The sequence below is a fragment of the Rhinoderma darwinii genome, chromosome 1, assembly GCF_050947455.1.
Source record: "Rhinoderma darwinii isolate aRhiDar2 chromosome 1, aRhiDar2.hap1, whole genome shotgun sequence".
In the NCBI taxonomy this organism is placed as follows: domain Eukaryota; kingdom Metazoa; phylum Chordata; class Amphibia; order Anura; family Rhinodermatidae; genus Rhinoderma; species Rhinoderma darwinii.
Window position 1 is genome coordinate 189,283,183 of NC_134687.1, and position 22,897 is coordinate 189,306,079.

The following is a 22,897-nucleotide window of genomic DNA, read 5'->3' on the forward strand; positions in this document are numbered from 1 at the left end:
CGGGGATGTTTTCAGGCGGAAACATCCCCATAATTTCAGCCGTTACGGACGCTGTCGTGTGAACATACCCTAACACCTCCAAAATAAAACAGATGAATCGCCACTACCACTATGTAGCTAAGAATTGACCTATAACTCTTAGGTAGACCACCCCCAAGCTCGTATCAATAGAGAGAGCAGGGGTTTTTAGTTGTCATCTTGCCGTACAGGGCCCAAAAGTCACTCTGCCCCATATGAGGAGACCGGTTCTATAAATAACACATGATAGTTTGGGGGCCGCTTTACACCTCTGCCCACCCTTAAGCAATTTTTCCCACATGTTGCAGTAGGTGCATCCTTCTTATTGCTATACCCCATTCTAAAATACTATTTATATTGCTCAAAAAAGTTAATAAAAACAGACTATAATTTCTGATTAATAACAGAAAAATACATGTTTCAGAATCTCAATATTCATTTTTTCTTACAATAATGACTATTGGATTAGACTTTTGGATGAACCATTGTGATCAGATTTTTTTTACTTTATCATTACAAAAATTCCAAATAAAATGCTTATTATGTTTTACTGAATATTTGCTGAATACAACTTTTTTTTTTTATTCATTGCAGCTGTTATCCAGAAATCTGTTTTATTGCAGACATAAATAAGTCCATAAGCAGAATGGGGAGAATCTATAAGACAAAAGTGTCTGGAAGCTTGATATTTTCTCTTTTCAATCAATTCCAGTAGAAGATGTCATGGCTTATTAAAATAATATCAAAGTCATAAGCACCGCATGGTCCACTTTATTATAAGTGAGGTGTTTATATTTTACCTATGAATTAAGAAAAAGGTATAAATTGCAATTGTGTCTTTGAAATAGCCCCTTCATGGTTTCTCATCTGCTCGTTTACATGTGTTTATAAAATGTATTAGCATCAGATTTTTTTCACTTCTGCGTTTGGAGCTTCCTTCCCAGATTTCAGCAGATTTGATGTATGCAGAACAATGTTTTCCTTTAAACACAACGGATTCCACAAAAGGAACCCAAGTGATCCCATTATAATTCAGTGGGGTCCATCGGGCGCTGGTGCTATCCGTCATACAACGTATCTGGCAGTGTGTCGTATTTTCTGTCAAAAAGGAAGGAGGCAGATGTAAACAGACAAAAAGTGAAAGTGCTGCAATTTCACAGGTACCCCAGAGTACAGATGCCAGACACAGTAATGGCTGTTACAACTGCTGAAAAGATGCGCCTTCTGGAGTGCTGCAACCTAGAACACACTGAGCCTGAATAAGTAAACTAAAAACCACAGGCATTCACCAATCATGGTGCAGATGTTCACAAGCAGGGAAGTGAAGTGCACAGCATAGCAGAAGAGAAGCAGTCCAGATTGCGTGAGGCAAACTGCATACAGTTCCAGTATATGAAGAATATGGATAGTGCAGGTACTCTTCATAGAGAGTGCAAGTAGCACAAGTACTGCTCTTGGAGTCTGCCCCAACCTTTGTCATCCCACGTAGGGTACAGACAAAAAAGGCCTGTGACACCAAAGGCAGTGATGGGCTGTGTCAGTAAAGGCCCTTTTACACAGGCGAATGATCGAGTGAATGAGCGACCAATACGAACGCTAGTTCCCGATCATTGCCCCGTGTAAACAGTAAACGCTCGTTGATCGACTGATGGCATTTTTTATGCGGCCAAAACAATGATCGCTAGTTGGCAGCACATCTGTGTGAACAGGCAGATGTGCTACGGACGTGCTGCAAATGTTTATGATGCAATAGGAATAGGTCTGTGAATAGATCAGGCCACCTTCTTCCATAACTCCATGATCCAATACTGATGCTCACGTGTCCATTGTAGGTGCTTTCGGTAGTGGACAGGGGTTTGCATGGGCACTCTGCCTGGGCTGCGGTTACTTAGGCCCAAATGCAGCAATCTGTGATGCACTGTGCATTCTGACACCTTTCTATCATAGCCAGCAATAAAATATTAATAATTAAGCAATATGTCCTACAGTAGCTCCTCTGTGGGATCAGTTCAGATGGGCTCCCCACGCGTATCAATGAGCTTTAGAAGCCTATGAGCCTGTCGCATGTGTTTTTTGGATCACTTTTGGCAGGTACTAACCACTGCATTCTGGGAACACTTTACAAAACCTGCTGTTTTGAAGTTATTCTGGCCCAGTTGCCTAGCCATGACAATTTGATTCTTGTCAAAGTTGCATAGATATCCTTATGCTTGCCCATTTGGCTGAATGGTGGATATCTATCTATCTATCTATCTATCTATCTATCTATCTATCTATCTAATATCTATCTATCTATCTATCTATCTATCTATCTATCTATCTATCTATCTATCTATCTATCTATCTATCTATCTATCTATCTATCTAATATCTATCTATCTATCTATCTATCTATCTATCTATCTATCTATCTATCTATCTATCTATCATCTATCTATCTATCTATCTATCTATCTATCTATCTGTCTGTCTGTCTGTCTATCTATCTATCTATCTATCTATCTATCTATCTATCTATCTATCTATCTATCTATCTATCTATCTATCTATCTATCTATCTATCTATCTATCTATCTATCAATATATCCAATCACTGGTAGCATGTGGACAGCACACCTGTTAGGAGATGAAAGCCTTAAATTCTTAGATGCTTTTATAAAAAACGGCCGCTGGAGAATTCCACTGCGGACTGTTTGCAGCAGAATTCCACAGAAATTCCGCCACGTCTGGCCGTGCCCTAATACGCTGCAGATTTTTTATAATTGTATAAATTTGTATAAATTATAATTATTCTAATCATTTTTGCATAATCATATAATGCTACTCTAAAATTGACTTTATATTTATATTCACCATCATTTGTACTGTAATTTTTGTTATATGACGTCCAATTTTGGGTAATTTATGGGTGCAGTTATACGGGGCCGTGTCTATTTATGTGTATTTGTTTGTTTTTTTTAAATTAAATTTTTATTAGTGTTGTGTATCCCCCCAAAGATAAAAAACAAAACAAAAAACAACCTTTGAGGACAGCATAATTTTTATTTTTTTTTCGTCTTTAATGTATCATATGAGCAAATAGATACATAGTAAGCATTAAGCAATGCAAGCTTTGTGACCATTTTAGGCCCTTCCTCAGGCATAGATATTTACAATTCACATAACAACGTATTTATGTAATTACAAATAGCCCACACCCTGTGTGACGTGGGCTATTTTGAGTACATGAATACTTTTTTATGTGAATTCTAAATTCTAATTCATTATCTTGGCCTGAGGTAGGACCTGGAATGGTCCGAAAGCTTGCATTCTTTATTGCTTAACATGTATCTATTTGCTCATATGATACATTAAAGAAAAAGGTCTTGCATCTGGACATCTGAAGTGCTGCGGAAGATTGATTTGTAGACACAGAACGAGAGAGAATAGGAAATAGAGAAAATATTTTCTAAAATATTCAGTTGAATAGTAAAATGACATGTAATGTATGTTATAAATTGACTGTGTATGCCCACTGTATTATGTGACTATTTACTCAATTCATACCTTGTTTATTCCTTTCTGCAAGAACATGCTCACTAATCATAAAAATGTGCAGTGAACTTCAAGGGCTCAATTTAGAAAGAATTTATGTACGGAATAACCTTGAGTAATTCATGTGCGGGGACAGCAAAATAATAGTAGCTTGCAAAACTATGGCTACAAGATTCTACAACAAAACCTATACATCTACTTGTGCTGCTTTTTCTAGCACATGAAATCTGCCCTTAGGTAGTGTACAAAATACAGTTTAAGTAGAATGTGTGTAGAAAAACAGCCCCATCATCCAGAAATAACAATAGAATAAACTACTTTCTACAGCAATATATTGTGTTTTTTTTTTCTTTTCTTTGATAGTAATATAAAGCAATTTTTTTTGTTTTATCCATTCTTATTGACGTGTCATTTTACTATAGTAAATGAAGCAAGAACAATTGTGTCAGCAATAAAACAACAGATAATACAATTTTCATAACTAGTGTATGTGGTTTCTGGCTGACCGGCTGTTAAGAGTTCTATATAAAGTGTTTATTACAGTATATGATGTATTGGAGCTTTAACAGTGAGTTATAACACATTTCTCATCTAGTGACACCGGGAAGAGGACTATATTCATTTCAATTGCCAAAGAGAAAAACAGCACTCCAAAAACTGCAGTCAGGAAACAGTCGAAAACGAGGATTATCTCAAGTCTCTCATTATGAGTCACAAATAAAATGTCAATTACATGTTTTCACAAATGTCCAGCTCTCTCTGGCTATAAATTATTATCACTGCATTTATATTAGACTAGGATTTCTACCTGTTGCAGTGGACAACAGGTTCGGTCACCATATTAGTTATCACTTTAAAAGTAGCATCTCAACTATTGATGTTCAAAGGTAAATATTGGTTTCTGAGAAGAACCAACATAGCTGCACTTTACTACCTGTTAGTTTGTAAATTTCCAGCTGCAATGAAATAGAAATATGCCAATATCTGAAAATAATGATTAAAAAAATAGCAATTAACAAACTAATGCTCTAAATTTTGATTTCCTGCTTCTTATCTATTTTTACGTTTTTGGCAGAAAACATCTTTTACTTCTAAAAGTAGAATGTCCCTTTCATTAAAAAAAGCTTTGTGAGGATACTGCCAGCTCTCTGATAGGGAAAATTGTCTGCTGGTGAAGGTTAGACAGTACTACTGCTGTGGTTGGGGATAAAAGCTTTAGTTCTAGGCTGGATTCACACGGGGCAGAAATACTGCAAATTTTCCATGCAGAATTTCCGTGCAAAAAATCTGCAGCGTATTAGGGCACGGCCAGACGTGGCGGAATTGCTGTGGAATTCCGCTGCGAACAGTCCGCAGTGGAATTCTCCAACGGCCGTTTTTTACAGTTGTTTCAATACATTTTTAGGCAAGTTAGTTCAGACGTGGCGGAAAACTCCGCTGCGGAGCAAAATTTTCCCTCCGCAGCATGCACTGTCTGTTGCGGAGAAGAAGCGGAATTTCACTGCAATGCAAAAACTGAAATCTGTTGCAAGTCCGCTGTCTTTTCTGCAACGTCTGAATTACCTGTGAAATATGCACATTTTGGTGTAGATTCGTTGCGTAATTGCCCCAAATGTGCACCAACATTTGCAGCGGAAAAACTCTGCCACGTCTGGCCGTGCCCTTACAGTCCAGCTATGTGGATGAGGATTGAACAAATCTGATCCACAAGCTGTTGAACATTTTTATACTGAAATCATAGCATGCTACTTTTTCTTTTTTCAAAACACAACACGTTCATTTTGTTCTGGATGTTTACTGCGGATTTCAGCCTTTTCAAGGTTTCAAGGTAGGAGAAGTGAAATCCGCAGCAAAATACGCACATAAAATGAAATAGAATGATGGTTATAAATGTATAGTCTTTAAGGTGACTTAAGTCAAAGAGGGTAGAATGAATGATTACATTTTTAGTATATGGAAAATATAGCTAATACCCTGGAACAGGGTGGTGCAATAGAAGAATGATGGTGGATAATGTGGCAAAAGGCTGGAGAAATTAAGCGTGAATTTAACTAAACTACCAACTAACTAAAAATATGTTTTTTAGAATATCTAAATAGTTAGCAATATGGATGCATCTTTATTCCTCATTTTTTTGGGGTATTTATTTATTGGTGGATACAGTATATGGTATCATTGAGAAGAGGCAAGGAATTGGGGCAGTAATAATCATGTACAGGCTACATAACATCCCATTTAGGTAGCTGCAAGGCATTCTGCCTCACCAGAAGTGTTTTACGGTAAATGTTTTTGGCATGCTAAAAACACTTACCATAAAAATACTCTAATGAACTAAAAGCACCCTGTCCAACAAATGTTAAAATATATAGCAGAGAGCATAAGGATAGATACCGAGGGCTGCAGTGAGCATAAAACACATAAACATATGCATTGCTCTTGGACAATACTGTCCTTAAGATCAACCATTACAAAAAGTTGGCAGATTTGCTGCTATTGTTTAGACAGAGTGCTGTACCCAAACAGCTGCTTGAAAATAAATTAGATAGCTGTCCTTATATCCATTTTTATTTGCCTAACTTTGAATACTAAGCAGTCAAAGGGTTACCTTAACATGGCCTTATAGAATTACAGTTTAAATATGAACCTAAATACAGACACATAATGCATGTTTTTTTATTTGTATTAATGTCCATATTTCTGTTTGACATTTTCTCGAATCATTGTTTTTTTTTATCACCAAGGGCTGGCTTTAGAGGTATGCATTACACAGTGCCCCTCAACGCCGGGTGCGGAAAAGGGCGTCCCAGATACAAAATAGATGTTGTATTGAATTGTTATTAGATTACTTTGTGTTTAGGACTATTATTTAACCCCTTCCCCCTGCTTGCATTCTGGGCCCTAATGTCCAAGCCATTTTTTACATTTTTCCATTGTCACATTCGAAGAGCTGTAACTTTTTTATTTTTGCGTCGGCATAGCTGTATAAGGTCTTGTTTTTTGCGGGACGACTTGCAGTTTTTATTGGTACCATTTGAGAGTAGATGCGACTTTTTGATCACTTTTTATCACATTTTTTTAAAGTCAGGATTAACAGAAAACAGCAATTTTTCCATTGTTTTTTATTTTATTTTTTACGGCGTTCACAGTGCGGGTTAAATAATGTAACAGCTTTATAGTCGGGGTCGTTACGGACGCGGCGATACCAAATATGTGTAACTTTTTTGCTTTATTGTAGTTTTTTTAATAGTAAAGCATTTTGTAAGGGGAAAAAATGGGTTTTTCATTTTTTTTGTTTCACTTTTTTTTTAAATTAACTTTATTAAACTTTTTTACTAGTCCCACTAGGGGACTTCACTATCCTCCGATCGCTATTATAATACACTGCAATACTTTTGTATTGCAGTGTATTACTGCCTGTCCGTTTAAAACGGACAGGCATCTGCTAGGTCATTCCTGCGGCATGATCTAGCGGGCATTCGCTCCAGGCAGACCTGGGGGTCTTTATTAGACCCCCGGCTGCCATAGAAGACACAGACACTCGGCGATTTTATCGCCGGGTGTCAGTGGGATGAGAGGGAGCTCCCTCCCTCTCTCCAAAACCATTCAGATGCGGTGCTCGCTATTGTGCACCGCATCTGAAGGGTTAAACGGGTGAGATCGATACTAATATCGATCTCACCCGGCAGAGCAGGGATGCCCCCAGCCCTCAGCTGCCTCTGGCAGCTGAGAGCAGGGAGATTTCACGGCTCCCTGCTCTGTTTACTTTATTCTACAGCAGCGACATAGAATGGCGGCGCTCTAGAATAAAGCCCACTAATGACCGCCGTAAAAAGGCTTATCGGCGGTCATTAAGGGGTTAAGCACTGTATGGTGGTATTTACATTGTGCGGTACTACAATTGGCAGAATTGTATAGCATTGTTGTTTAGGCAACTGTATGGAAGTGTTATTTGGATAATATATGGCACTATTTTAGGGCCCCATACAACATTGTATAGTTATCTATACACTATATGACTTTAAACCATATAGGGAGGCTCCAAAAGACAATACTGCACAGGGCATTATTCAAAGTAAGGCCGGCTCTGACCATCACATCTCTCCATGCACACAGGTGTCATCATACAGCTCCACGCCATCCCCTTGGAAAACAGTGAGCACGTGGTGTCTGATTTCTTCAAGACATCACACCTAAGCTGACTCTAGTAATGGTTACAGTACTGTATATATAAACAAGCCAATAAAAATAAGAAGCTCACATATTCCTCTAATAGAGCTATATCTTTCAGAGGGAGGGGCAGAATTTTAACAAAATAATAGTAATAGAGGTAATATACAGTATATATCTATAAAACACCATATAGGGAGTACTAATATGTAGTGTTATTAAGGTAAACATAGTCCCTGTATATACTGTACAATACAGAGAAAGTCCATTTCGAAAATGCTTTAATAAGCCATCAATAGTGTCCTTGAACTGACCCAACAGGCCCCACTATAGCCTGGATGACTCCATTATACTCATTCTTATTAATGACTTTGAATGCAAAATCCATTAGTGATTTTTTTTTTTTTGTCTTTAACGAAAAGAATGCAGAAATGAGTTCATCTGCTTCGGGAAATTCAATTTCAAAGTGCTTTAATCCTTCTTATTTCCTGCATATTACCTAATGTAAATTGCAACCATCTATAGTCTCCAATGCTTGAGATGTCTACTTGAAATATGGGGCAATGAATAAACAACATATTTATCAGTGGTGAAAGTCAACACATTAGCATAAATGTACGTCTTTGCCAGAGCTGCACATTGTACTTGTATATATCTATGTCATAAAGCATTTTCTGGTTAGGTTAAGTGCACAATTAAAAGCATGTTTCTTTCTGTATACACATTTGCTCGTAACTGCCTTGTTAGCTGTAGCACTAGGACGGCAAATTGAAACACTAAAGAAAGAAACCAGCAACTATAAAACATTCCAAGGATATTTCTTACCTCACTAATGAAGGATTTGGCAGTGGTTGGACTCATAACAAGAATGGCTCTTCTCAGTGTGTCCCTGTAGCGATTTAGCTCTTCAATACGCATAGTAGCAAAGAGTCCCGTGATCATCTTATTAATGTTGTTTTCCACCTTCTGCAAAGCTACATCCATTCCCTGCTGAGATACTCGATCCAAAAACTCTTGTATTCCACGGATATCTAGGAACATCAAAAGTCCATCAAAATGCTAATCAGTTAACAGAAACACATCCATTAAATACCTAGCCTGGTTTAGAAGTCGTTCTGCTCGGTATCATGAGATAGAAGGTTAAGCTGCACATACGTTAAACTGTATTATACCGTTTTTTTTCAAAAATGGACACAGATTGCATTTGTTGTAACGATCAACAGTTAAGTTCTGTTGGGGACACTGACATCATGGAAAGATAAAAAAGAGAAAGATGAAAAGCAAATTTACTGAACCTATTTATTCCATTTATCTATTTATTCAATGTATTTGTTCTATGCCATTATTCTATGCAAATCTTCATAAAACACAAGTACGTAGCTTTAATTGTATATCAATCAATAATGTTTGTATGCAATAGTACCAATATTAGTACAAATGACCCTCATAACCATGGCTGGATTTTCCATTATTCACACAAGAATTATGCCTATGGGTGACATGTGAAACAGAACCAGAGGGTCAAAGCAAGAATATAGTTCATATAGCGGGAGCTGTTAGATTAGTTTCAATGCAATATACATGCAATGTTGCTCTATGTTGCTGATATTAATGCTTATTTGAGCACTTACTGCTTATGATTGGGTATTTAAGAAGTGTTAGCCTTGTTTCTGTTATATCTACTGTGGCTGTATCTAAAAAAAATAGTATTCCTCCTCTGAAATATCCCTTAACAAATTTCACATCCTTATTTCATAGACAGGTTTTACCCTCTCCGGTTACTGTGCTATATTGCTATATCGTATCTCATCCAAACTGTTCGAAAAACACCTACACTGAATTCTGATAATTCCTTATTTTATCATCTACAATCTGGATTCCGGCCAGACCATTCAACAGAAACTACACTCAACAAAATACTAATTATCTCCTGACTGCTTTAAATAAAAGTCAATAGTCCATACTAATCCCTCTCGACCATTGACACTGTGGATCGCTCTTCCAGATTCTCTCCTAACTAGGCATTAAAAGGCTATGTAAACCATTCTACACCTTTTTTTTTTTTTTTTTTTAAATAAAACAATGTCTGATGGGATTTTAAACAACTTTTTTATTGATTTTTATTTAAAAAATGTTTACTTTTTGAGATGCAGCTTCTATGTATACTGTATACATAGAAGCTATATCTTGTGGTCAAAGCTGAATCCGTCAGGTCAGCGAGGTCAGCGGGACTGACTGCTTCAATGACAAAGAAGCCTGTGTGTCTCTGACATACAGGATCCACCTGTTATTGATCACATCTGAGTTCATATTATCTATATGTAAATTTATCTGCTCCCAACCTAGACACCCATCATTTCCCTTATTGTCTCTCAGCCATCTCCTCCTTCATGCCTTTTTGCTTTCTGAAAGTAAGCATTGACACGACTGAGCTTGTCATCTTTGCTCCATCATAATCTGCTCCCACACCAAAACCATCTAATCTGTTAACAGCACCCCACTTTACAAGTGTATTGTCTAGGGGTAACATTTGACTCAGCCCTTATGTTTAAACCTCACACTCACAGAATCACTACCTCCTGCCATCTCTAACTCAAAAACATTCCCTGCATCTGTTGCTTTCTCACTCAGGAGACTACCAAATTGCAAGTAAATGCTCTCTTAATATCCCAGTTAGATTACTGCAACACCTTCCTCTATGGTCTACTGACAGACTAACAGCTCTCCAATGTATCTTTAACTCTACTTCTACATTCGTTCAGAAAACGCATACCTTCCTTAGTCAGTCCCTCCACTAGCTGCCCATCACACAAAAAATTAAATTCCAAATCCTTACTTTAGAAGGAGTGATGAAAAACACATGGTGCCATAATGGTACAGATCTCCATGAATTTTTTTTAATGAAATATAGAGGTAGTGCAGCCAAAAACACAATGTAAGTAAAATCGGTAAAGTACAATAAGACCGCTGCAGCCAGGTACACAAAAACAGGAAACTGGGAATAGTTACCGCTGGAGGAGGATTGTGGAGGAGAGAAAAAAAACTTTTTTTAAAACCAAAGTGGCGCTGCTGATATAGAGTTTAAAAAGAAAAATAGGAGATGTATAAATATCAAAAGCTTCAATGTAAGCGGCTACTCTTTTCAACGCCGAAACAGCGTCATCATCAGGCCAAACAATACAGAACAGTAAAAAAACAAAACTTAAATGCAAGTGGTGTGATTGAAAAAAACAAAAGGCTTTGAGAAAACCCACCAAATCAGGGGTCAAAGCCTTGTTTACTATTTTGTTTACATTCCCTTGATTACATGTTACGTCACTGTTGGACTTTGACCCCTGATTTGGCGTTTTTTTTCAAAACCTTTTGTCTTTTGCGATCACACCACTTGTATTTAAAGAGGCTCTGTCACCACATTATTAGTGCCCTATCTCCTAAATAATCTGATCGGGGCTGTAAAGTAGATAACAACAGTGCTTTTTATTTAAAAAAAACAATCAGTTTTGACAAAGTTATGAACAATTTTAGATTTATGCTAATTACTTTCTTAATAGACAACTGGGCGTGTTTTTACTTTTTGACCAACTGGGTGTTGTACAGAGGAGTGTATGACGCTGACCAATCAGTGACCAATCAGCGTCATAAACTTCTCATTGTTCCAGCCCAGCTTCTTTCACTGCACAATCACACTGGGCTGGAACAATGAGAAGTGTATGATGCTGATTGGTCACTGATTGGTCAGTGTCATACACTCCTCTGTACAACGCCCACTTGGTAAAAAGTAAAAACACGCCCAGTTGTCTATTAAGAAACTAATTAGCATAAATCTAAAATTGTTCAGAACTTTGTCAAAAATTATTGTTTTTCAAAATAAAAACCACTGTTAGGCCGGATTCACACGAGCGTGTGCATTTTGCGCACGCAAAAAATGTGGTGTTTTGCGTGCCCAAAAGGCACTTAACAGCTTGGTGTGTCAGCCCCGTATGATGCGCGGCTGCATGATTTTCGCGCAGCCTCCATCATTATGACACTCCATTTGGATGTTTGTAAACAGAAAAGCACGTGGTGCTATTCTGTTTACATTCATAGTTTGAAGCTGTTGTGCGAATCACGCTCGTCCCACGGAAGTGCTTCCGTGTGGCATGCGTGATTTTCACGCACCCATTGACTTCAATGGGTGCGTGATGCGCGAAATACGCACAAAGAACGGACATGTTGTGAGTTTTTCGCAGCGGACTCACGCTGCGTAAAAATCACGCAACTGTCTTCACGGCCCCATAGACTAATATAGGTCCATGCGACACGAGTGAAAATCACGCGCGTTGCACGGACGTATATCCCGTTCGTCTGAATAATCCCTTATTATCTACATTACAGCGCCGATCACATTATGTAGGAGATAGAGCACTTATAATCTGGTGACAGAGCCTCTTTAAGCTCAGAGAGAAATGCAAACTACAGATATAGAATGCAAAGGGGAAAACTGCTAAGAATTGCGAAATCTATGTCATATATACCAAAAATATTGCTGCTCCTCCTGTACACACATATGGTTGCTTATCCTCAAAAGTCAAATGAAACGATAGGTACCCTATGGCTAGAACTATTTTATTTGTTGGTCTATCAACATTATGTTTGTGACTTTTCGTGATTGATTATTTTCTTTTCTTAAAATTTTTATAGACATAGAATTTTTTTAAATAATTGTTAGGCTTTTGTATAAATTATAATTATTCTAATCATTTTTGTATAATCATATAATGCTACTCTAAAATTGACTTTATATTTGTATTCACCATTCATTTGTACTGTAATTCTTGTTATATAACGTCCAATTTTGGGTAATTTAGGGGTGCAGTTATACGGGGCCGTGTCTATTTATGTGTATTTGTTATTTTTTTCAATAAAATTTTTATTAGTGTTGTGTATCCTCCCAAAGATTTAAAAAAAAAAAAAAAACAACCTGTAAAGGATCTGCCAGACACAACTTCTGTGTCGACGCCCATAGGCAATCAGTCTGCACCTGCTTCTATGTCTGTGAGACTGACTCCATCTTCCACCACCCAGGATGGCAGGCTTAGGAGTGGGAGAGCCTATCACAGCCTGGCCAGACGGAGCTAGCTCCCGCCCTCTGTCTATTTATACCTGCCTTTCCTGTTCCTCCTTTGCTTGTGATTCTTCTCTGCTGGTTTCCTGGCCCTGCTGCAGCTTCTTGAACTACTGATCCTCTTCTTGTGATTGACCTTGGCTTTACTGACCACTCTTCTGCTCTGCGTTTTTGTACCTCGCTCATCTCCTGGTTTGACTCGGCTCGTTCACTTCGTTTGTTGCTCACGGTGTCCCCGTGGGCAACTTCCCCATTTCCCTGTCTTCTTTATACCCTTGTCTGTTTGTCTGTCGTGCACCTATTGAGTGTAGGGACCGTCGCCTAGGGCGGGTCGTTGCAAGTAGGCAGGGACTGAGTGGCGGGTAGATTAGGGCTCACCTGTCTGTCTCCCTACCCCGACATTACACAACCTTTGAGGACAGCATAATTAGAATTATTTTTTTTACATTATACTTTTCTATTTTAACCCCTTCCGCCGTACTATTGTGTCGAGCACTAAGGGATCATTATTACCATCTGGGGCACTGTGGATTAGAGATTAGCATATTCTGGATTAGCGAGTTTGCTTAGAGGATGGGGTATAGATGGGAAGGGTGCTGGAAAAGCGAGAAACCAACATGTCTGTGTGTCAAATTCGGCAAAGAGTGGCTGGAATAAGTCATCACAGTGGTCTGAGCTGCATGGAGTAAAAAAGGGTAAGTGAATGACTCTAATCAGAGAAAACATCACATGTGAGTCACTGCATATAAATGTGCTGTAATCAATTATATGGTCTGCAAAGCTCCTGTGTATAACTGGCATCTACAACTTTATTGTCACTATATGCTGGTAATATTGGTCTTTGTATAGTGGTTTTTATTGCATTATTGATACAGTAATTCAGAATTTGGGGCCCCACTTCTAACTTTGCCCAGGGTCACACTTTGTCTAAAACCGGCCCTGCTGACGGCCACTCTGGATACAGGAGCCATGAAGATGAGCAGGACACTCTGTCTCTAACTGCATAGTTATAAACAGCCGGCAGAATGGACTTTACACAGTCCATGCTGCTGCTCAAAGAAAAAAACGTAAAACAAGTGATTTAGAATAAACGATTATTGTGCACACAAGGTACGCTTTAATTCAGCTGCCCTGTTCTGGTCCGAACAAAACAATTCTCAACTGTAAAATCCCCTGCCGATCCAGCGCCAATACTCTGGTGGCTTTCCTGCAGCAATGAAATGTCGTTCATCCAACTGCTGCAGCCAATCACTAGCCGCATCACTGCTGTTTAGGTCAGTGATTGGCTGCAGCTCTCATCTGGATGAATGGCATGTTATTGTTGCAGGAAAAGTAAACAATGACAGATGGGAACCACCAGAGCATCTATGCTGGAGCCGTAGGGAGATTTAACAGATGTGTATTGTTTAGTTTGATATTTTATAACATTTCCTGCAGCTACTTTCTTTTCTTATACTCTGAGACAGTCTCTTTCCAGGACAAGGGTGTGGGGGAGGGAGGGTGGCATGAATTGCGTTGAAATTTGTATTTGCAACACTTTACCACGTAATGTACATGTTATATGCTGAGACTTTAAAAATAAAGAAAAAACAAAAACAAACTAGAGGTACAATTTAAAGAGGCTCTGTCACCACATTATAAGTCCCCTATCTCCTACATAATGTGATTGGCACTGTAATGTAGACCACAACAGTGGTTTTTATTTGACCAAGTGGGCGTTGTAAAGAGAAGTGTATGACGCTGACCAATCAGCGTCATACACTTCTCTCCATTCATGTACTCAGCACACTATGTGCTGTCACTTACTCACACATTAACGTTACTGAAGTGCCTTGAGAGTGAATAGACATCACCTCCAGCCAGGATGCGATGTCTATTCACAATCTCGACACTTCGGTAATGTTTGTGTGGGACTTACAGCACAGCAAGCGTGATCTCACGAGATCACGCTGTAAATGACAGCACAGCGTGATCTTGATGTGCTGGGCTGTAAGTCCCACACAAACGTTACCGAAGTGTCGGGATTGTGAATAGACATCGCGTCCTGGCTGGAGGTGATGTCTATTCACTCTCAAGTCTTTTCAGTAACGTTAATGTGTGAGTAAGTGACAGCACATAGTGTGCTGAGTATATGAATGGAGAGAAGTGTATGACGCTGATTGGTCAGCGTCATACACTTCTCTTTACAACGCCCACTTGGTCAAAAAGTAAAAACACGCCCAGTTGTCTATTAAGAAAGTCATTAGCATAAATCTAAAATAGGTCAAAATTTATTGTTTTTCTAAATAAAAACGTATAATGTGGTGACAGAGCCTCTTTAAGAAAAGAAACAATTGAAATTGACAGAAAAATTTGAATATTTCCCTTATAACACCGTATAACAACTGGATTATGCTGTTTATCAAACCAAATTCTAAAGTAATTGGGCAGAGAGAAAATGGTGCACCATGTAGACAGTATCAAAAAACAAAGGATCTGTCTGGTGTTCTCTGTCTTGTAGTACTGACACCAATCATGCCCGGCTTGTCAGCTTATTAAATTATATAAAGGCCAGGTCAGAACTATAATTGGGAATGACATTTGTTAGTACAGGTTAGAGAATCCAGCTACTGACATTAACTTTTGCTAGGAAGAATAGAAACATAAATGTTAGACAGCTTTTGAGGATATCTGCACAAGTTGAACTTTCATGCAGGTTTATCACAAAAGATGATATGATAATAATGAGCACAGTATAGATCGCAGATATTTTTTTAAGGCAAAGCTGAAATAGAGTAAAGACAGTAAAATATACTTTGCTTCTGATTCTAATGCAAAGTGTTTTAAACAATATTGCTAGAGATCTGATTAGTTAGAATGCATACTATTTTTTTAAAGATCACCTCCGGTCATAACGGATAACAGCATCCATTGTACAGTGAAACTTTTAAAAAAAAGAAAAAACTTTGTGAAAAGAGTTTTCCGGAAATAGACTTTTATGACCTCCTGATATCCCCCCCCCCTCTAGATAAGCAGAATGAAGGAGCCTTGAATGAGGTATCGCTGCAGTATCAGGCACAGCCGCATGTACGGACTCCCCACTGTGCCTGGAAAAGCATTAAAAGGGACCTAGTGTTTCAGTTCTGCTGATCAGTGGGGGTCCCAGGAGTTGGACAATTATCGATTACACATTGATGGCCTATACTAAGAATAGGCGATCAATGTGTATTCCCCAAAAACCCGTTCAGGCCGTTTATTTTTATTCTGAATTTCACTCAGTAAGCTCATCTACAATGGGAGTAGCTTTGTCTGCTCTCACAGTCTCTACCTGCTAAACTAATTGTGAGTAAAGTGGCGGAAGGTAGATGACAATTATTACACAAGCATTAAAGTGGTTGTCTGTTTTATTTGTTTGAATTAATTATTTAGTTATAGAATAGGGGGTCATACAGTTTTCATATATAAATGTTTTTCAAATTCTGCTCACATACCTTTCTTAGGCCTCGTTCACACCTGCGTTGGTGGCTCCATTAGGGGCCTCTGGAGCAGATCCATCCCAAAAATACAGGAAACAATAGCGCAGCATGCTGCACTATTGTTTCCTGTAAAATCACGGACACACCGACGGACCCATTAAAGTCGTTAGGTTCGGTAGGCTGGTGTCCCTCGTGCAACAGAACCATCGTTTTTGGTATTTTCGATGCTCTAACAGAGCAGAACAACAGAAAGCCGAATGCTGTTGTGAACCCATCATTATGCCAGTGTCTCTGTCTAAAAAGGAGAAATTATAGTTTAAGCCATAATTTTGCATCCACGGGCTAACTACGTGGAGTAAATGTAGTGTCAGTCATGTGACCCACCACCCATACGTTATGTGACCACCTGCATTCAGTTAACACTGTCCAGGTATCTAACAGGTGAATAGTAGTTTACTCAGGAGCAGAACATATTAAATATTTCTATCAGTATTGTAGAACTAGACATGGACCGCACATCCACTTGTAATACATTGATCTATACCTGCTAGGCAAATTTATAAACATGAACGAAGTTCTTTGTTAACATTTTGATCAAATTGTATAAGCCCACTTGCCACTTCTGGGTGACCTCTTAAAAGTGGGTCTCTACTCTATTGGTTGCAGCAGAGCATGGCGGTCACTGCCGCTGCAACACCACTCCTGCAGAGGGAGCAACCCAGAGGCCCAAAAGTAGGCATGATGCCAGGCCATGCCAAGCCTCTTTGACTTTGAGCCACATCCCCCCACAAGGGCAGCACCACAGTGACAGAGAAAACCACACAGTACCACAACATGTGAACAGATTGAACAAGTTCACCTTTCCATGCGCTCCTGGTGGCCAACTGAGAGCACAGGCAAGAGCAGAAACACTTATGAGGTCAATCCCTAATTAAAATCTCCTGGGTCAAATATTTGGAGTGCTGGTACCAAGTAAAAGAAAAGAACGGAGGGGGATACGCTGTATAATAATATCAGTATTGTAGAACTAGACATGAACCGCACATCCACTTGTAATACATTAACCCCTTAGTGACCACTAATACGCCTTTTTACGTCGGTCACTAATGGGCTTTAGGCTAGGCTGACGCCTTTTCACGTCAGCCTAGTCTAAGTCCTGCACGGGTCTCCCGTACAGGCTGGAGCCGGGGCTCGGCTGTCTGATGACAGCTGAGCTCCTGCTCCAATGCCCGCGATAGAAGTTTACTTCGATCGCGGCCGTTTAACCCGTTAAATGCCGCCGTCAATAGTGACCGCGCCATTTAACTTTGTTTACAAAGGGAGTGAGCTCCCTCTGTCACCCATCGGCGGCCCGCGAATGCAATCGCGGGTCTCCGATGGGGTGTCATGGCAGCCGGGGGCTTGATAAAAGCCTCCAGGTCTGCCCTGGACATATGCCTGTTAGGACACGCCGGAGGCACGTCCTAACAGATTGCCTGTCAGATTTACACTGACAGGCAATAATGCTCTGGTATACGAAGTATACCAAAGCATTATAGCAGCGATCGGAATATCGCACAGTAAAGTCCCCTAGTGGGACTAATAAAATAAGTCATCAAAGTGAAATAAAGATTATTAATAAAAAGTACAGTAAAAAAATAAATAAAACCATTTTTTTCCATAAAAAGTGGTTTTATTTAGTAAAAGTGTAAAAAAAAAAAAAAATACACATATGTGGTATCGCCGCGACCGTAATGACTCCATTAATAATGTTAATATGTAATTTAAACCGCAAAGTGAACACCGTAAAAAAAAAACGCAAAAAACCATGGCGAAATTGCAATTTTTTTCCATTGCCCCCAAAAAAGTCATAATAAAGATGAATCAATAAGTCCCATGCACCCCAAAACAGTACCATTCAAAACTACGTCTTGTCCCGCAGAAAACATGCCCAAAAAATCACTACATTGATGGAAAAATAAAAAAATTACGGCTCTTGGAAAGCGACGATGCAAAAACAAATCATTTTAGTTCAAAAGTGTTTTTATTGTGCAAAAGTCGTAAAACATAAAAAAACCTCTACATATGTGGTATCGCCGTAATTGTACCGACCCATAGAATAAAGGTAACATGTTATTTACGTCGCACAGTGAACGGCGTCAATTTAAAAACGCATAGAACAATGGCGGAATTTCAGGTTTTTTTTATAATCCCCCCCAAAAAGGTTAATAAAAGTTAATATAAAAATTATATGTACCCAAAAATGGTGTCATTAAAAAGCACAACTAATCCCGCAAAAAACAAGTCCTCATACAGCTATGTAGACGAAAAAATAAAAAGGGTTATAGCTCTTTGAATGCGACTATAGAAAAACGAATAAATTAGCTTGGTCATTAGGGCCTAAAATGGGCTGGTCACTAAGGGGTTAATCTATAGCTGTTAGGCAAATTTATAAACATGAAGAGGTTCTTTGTTAACATTTTGATCAAATTGGTCGTCTTGACGTGGCAAGTGGGCTTATACAGTTTGATCAAAATGTTAACAAAGAACCTCAAGTTCATGTTTATAAATTATGCTTAGCGGCTCAGATCAACGTATATATTGTGGATGTGCAGTCCATGTCTCACAATACTGATATTACATAGTCTATCCTCCGCAATTTTTTTTGTTTTACTTGGCAACAGCACTCCACACATTTGACCCAGCTGATTTTATTTTAGGAATGACCTCATAAGTGTTTCTGCCTCTGCTCTCGTTTGGCCACTGGGAGCACATGTTAAGGTGGGCTTATTCCGTCAGTTCACATGTTGTGGTGCTGTGGGGTGGTATCTGTTGCTGTAGTGCTGCACTTGTGGGGGGACATGGCCCAGAACCAAGGAAGCTTGGCACAGCCTGATAGCATGGGTGCTTTTGGGCCTCTGGGTTGCTCCTTCTGCAGGAGCGGTGATGCGGTGGCAGTGGCCACCATGCAGTGCTGCAACCAATAGAGTAGGGACCCACTTTGAAAGAAGTCGCCTTGAAGTGGCAAGTGGGCTTATACAGTTTGATAAAAATATTTACAAAGAACCTCATGTTCATGTTTATAAATTATGCCTAGCAGCTCAGATCAACGTATATATTGTGGATGTGTGGTCCATGTCTAGTTTCTCACAATACTGATATTATATATTTCTACAGCAGCTTCTTGGCATTATATCTGTCAGCCTCTGTGTGGAAGCAGTTCCCGTAACGTTATTTCACCTGTGTTTGACGTATAACCTGGAAAAGGCTTCCAACTTATATGTTTAACATAGGCTGTGACGGATGCCTAACAGTGCATCCATTACCCATATGTAGGTTAGAATGGCATCTGTTTAATAGATATATAATAAAAAATCTATTAAAAAACTCATGACGTATTTATTTAACAAATTCCTGAGATGGCATCTGTCACCCATAGGCCACCATGTTAAGAAACTTTTATGTTTAACATATATGATTTTCTTTACTGGACTCCAGGGGATAGAATACCCTGAATCTACTATGCTATCCCATACCTTTTTTTGCAGTATACTATTGTATACCGACCATACAAAGGCCAAAAGGACACTCTTTTCGCCTCCGTCTGACAATGGAGCCCTATGGACACTTTTAGCTTGTACTCAGCTTTGCCATGTACACACTAAACAGAAATAAAATTTGTAAAATGTAATTTGAACAGGGTCTTACATTGTTCTCCCTTACGCCTGTTTTTTATTGTGTGTTTTTTTTTTACAGTTAACTTTATTAAATACATAATAACATCACCTGGAGACAGGTAGCTTTTTTCTACTGGCAGACATTTTATACCTCACCTAGAGACGGGCAGCCATGTTATTCAAGTAAATACATCATTATTCCACTATTAGTTCTATCTACTTAGCTCATGGATGTGTCCTCATGTAACCCTGTTGATAACAGAAGGTTAAGGGTCACATGATGTGTGTTTGCGTATGGGGGGGGTCACAGGAGTGACGCCATGTTTAGTCATATTTCAGTTATCTCATGAATACATTACACACGACTAATCGGTGGGCTACACCATTCTACTGTGAAATATATACAGGTATTTATAAAATAAAAAGCAGACTACTCCTTTAACTGTTGCTATACAGAACTTCATGGAACTATCAACATTAGGAAAAAGTCCTCTAGAAAAAAAATATTCTTAAATATATAAATTATAGTGCTACTAAAGAAGATTTGACATAGTTACTACTTGATGTTCAGCAGAACAATATGAGTTTTTCCACAATGGGCATACTGTATATCTGGGTAAAGAATTACATTATACACCGCGTTCCAAATTATTATGCAATGTTATTTTTCGCTGATTTTCCTAAATAGTCGATGCAAATGACAGTCAGTATAATCTTCAAGCCATCAACCGTTGGAGTATTATGCAAATTTTATTGAACAAATCTCCTAATGATAACAGATTTTTTTTTTAGAAGTAAAAAACTCAAAATGCACTGTTTCAAATTATTATGCACAACAGAGATCAAAACATTTTAAAGGTTGTAAAGAGAACTAAAATGGTAATTTGTTGAATTTGCAGCATCAGGAGGTCATATTTACAGAAATCAAAAGCTCTTTCAATCAAAAAAAACTTAGCTGGCCAAGTTACATGTTAACATAGGACCCCTTCTTTGATATCACCTTCGCAATTCTTGCATCCATTGAATTTGTGAGTATTTGGACAGTTTCTACTCGAATATCTTTTGCAGGATGTCAGAATAGCTTCCCAGAGCTTCTGTTTTGATGTGAACTGCCTCCCGCCCTCATAGATATTTTTCATGAGGATGCTCCAAAGGTTCTCAAAAGGGTTGAGGTCAGGGGAACATGGGGGCCACACCATGAGTTTCTCTCCTTTTATTCCCATAGCAGCAAATGACACAGAGGTATTCTTTGCAGCATGAGATGGTGCATTGTCATGTATGAAGATAATTTTGCTACGGAAGGCACGGTTCTTCTTTTTGTACCACGGAAGAAAGTGGTCAGTCATAAACTCTATGTACTTTGCAGAGGTCATTTTCACACCGTCAGGGACCCTAAAGGGGCCTACCAGCTCTCTCCCCATGATTCCAGCCAAAAACATGACTCCGCCACCTCCTTGCTGACGTCGCAGCCTTGTTGGGACATGGTGGCCATTCACCAACCATCCACTACTCCATCCATCTGGACCATCCAGGGCTGCACAGCACTCATCAGTACACAACACGGTTTGAAAATTAGTCTTCATGTATTTCTGAGCCCACTGCAATTGTTTCTGCTTGTGAGCATTGTTTAGGGGTGGCCGAATAATAGCTTTATGCACACTTGCAAACCTCTGCAGGATCCTACACCTTGAGGTTCGCGGGACTCCAGAGGCACCAGCGGCTTCAAATACCTGTTTGCTGCTTTGCAATGGCATTTTAGCAGCTGCTCTCCTAATCCTATTAATTTGTCTGGCAGAAACCTTCCTCATTATGCCTTTATCTGAACGAACCCATCTATGCTCTGAATCAGCCACAAATCTTTTCACAGTACGATGATTACGCTTAAGTTTTCTTGAAATATCCAATGTTTTCATACCTTGTCCAAGGTATTGCACTATTTCACGCTTTTCGGCAGCAGAGAGATCCTTTTTCTTTCCCATATTGCTTGAAACCTGTGGCCTGCTTAATAATGTGGAACGTCCTTCTTAAGTAGTTTTCATTTGATTGGGCACACCTGGCAAACTAATTATCACAGGTGTCTGAGATTGATTACAATGATCCAAAGAGCCCTAAGACACAATACCATCCATGAGTTTAATTGAAAAATTAATAATTAAATGTTTATGACACTTAAATCCAATGTGCATAATAATTTGGAACACAGTGTATTAATACCTACAAATTGTCTGTGAAGTATGTGAATTTTAGAAGTTTTGTTGGATTGTGTGTGTTGGGGACCTTTGTGTTATTTTTATATATTTTTAGTATACCACACTGCCACCATCTTTTGACGGCAGGCGGTGCATGTGCGTAGTCTACAGCGACGTCTTTTGGCGTGGCTGTAGAAGAGGCTGATGAGCGCTCCTTAGAGCTCATCCTCTAAGGAGGAGCTGTAACTTACAGCTCCAGATATTGGAGCAGCCTGCTGAATACAGCTGGGGTCGGAAAACATTCAGATCCCAGCTGTTTAACCCTTTGATCCCCACGGTCCGTGACCGCGGCAAGATAAAAGGTAACTCCCCTCTTTGATCGCGTCACTGGAAACCCAGTCACATGATCAAAGAGCAGGGAATGCCTCTGCAGTCAGCCCTGGGTACCTAGAAAGGACCCCAGGGCTGTCTGTTGAGTTTGCTCTCTGTTAGGGCACACTATGTGCTGCCCTAACAGCAGCCTAGGCCATAGTGACACAATGCAATATAATAGCATACAGGAGTATGGTAATACATTACCAGTAAAAAATAAAGTGAAGTAGACTCTCTGCCCATTTTCCAAGTGGAAATTGAGATGAACTACCGTCGGATAGCGGTCGTGAATTGTAAAGTCCAAAATTCGTCATACAGCCTCGTTGCTACTGATGTAACGTCCAGTTTGGAAGCGATCGATTTAATCAATTGTTCTTTCTTGTCTTTCTTGGCTATTGATTT

General features: G+C 39.1%; 1 protein-coding gene across 1 annotated transcript in view; it reads right to left on the reverse strand.

The window, feature by feature from the left end:
- GRID2 (glutamate ionotropic receptor delta type subunit 2) overlaps positions 1-22,897 on the reverse strand; it is a 1,233,941-nt gene that overhangs the window by 713,735 nt on the left and 497,309 nt on the right. The window contains exon 4 of the mRNA XM_075860662.1: positions 8,545-8,750. Coding sequence (XP_075716777.1) covers positions 8,545-8,750 — 206 coding nt within the window. The remainder of the gene's footprint in view (positions 1-8,544; positions 8,751-22,897) is intronic.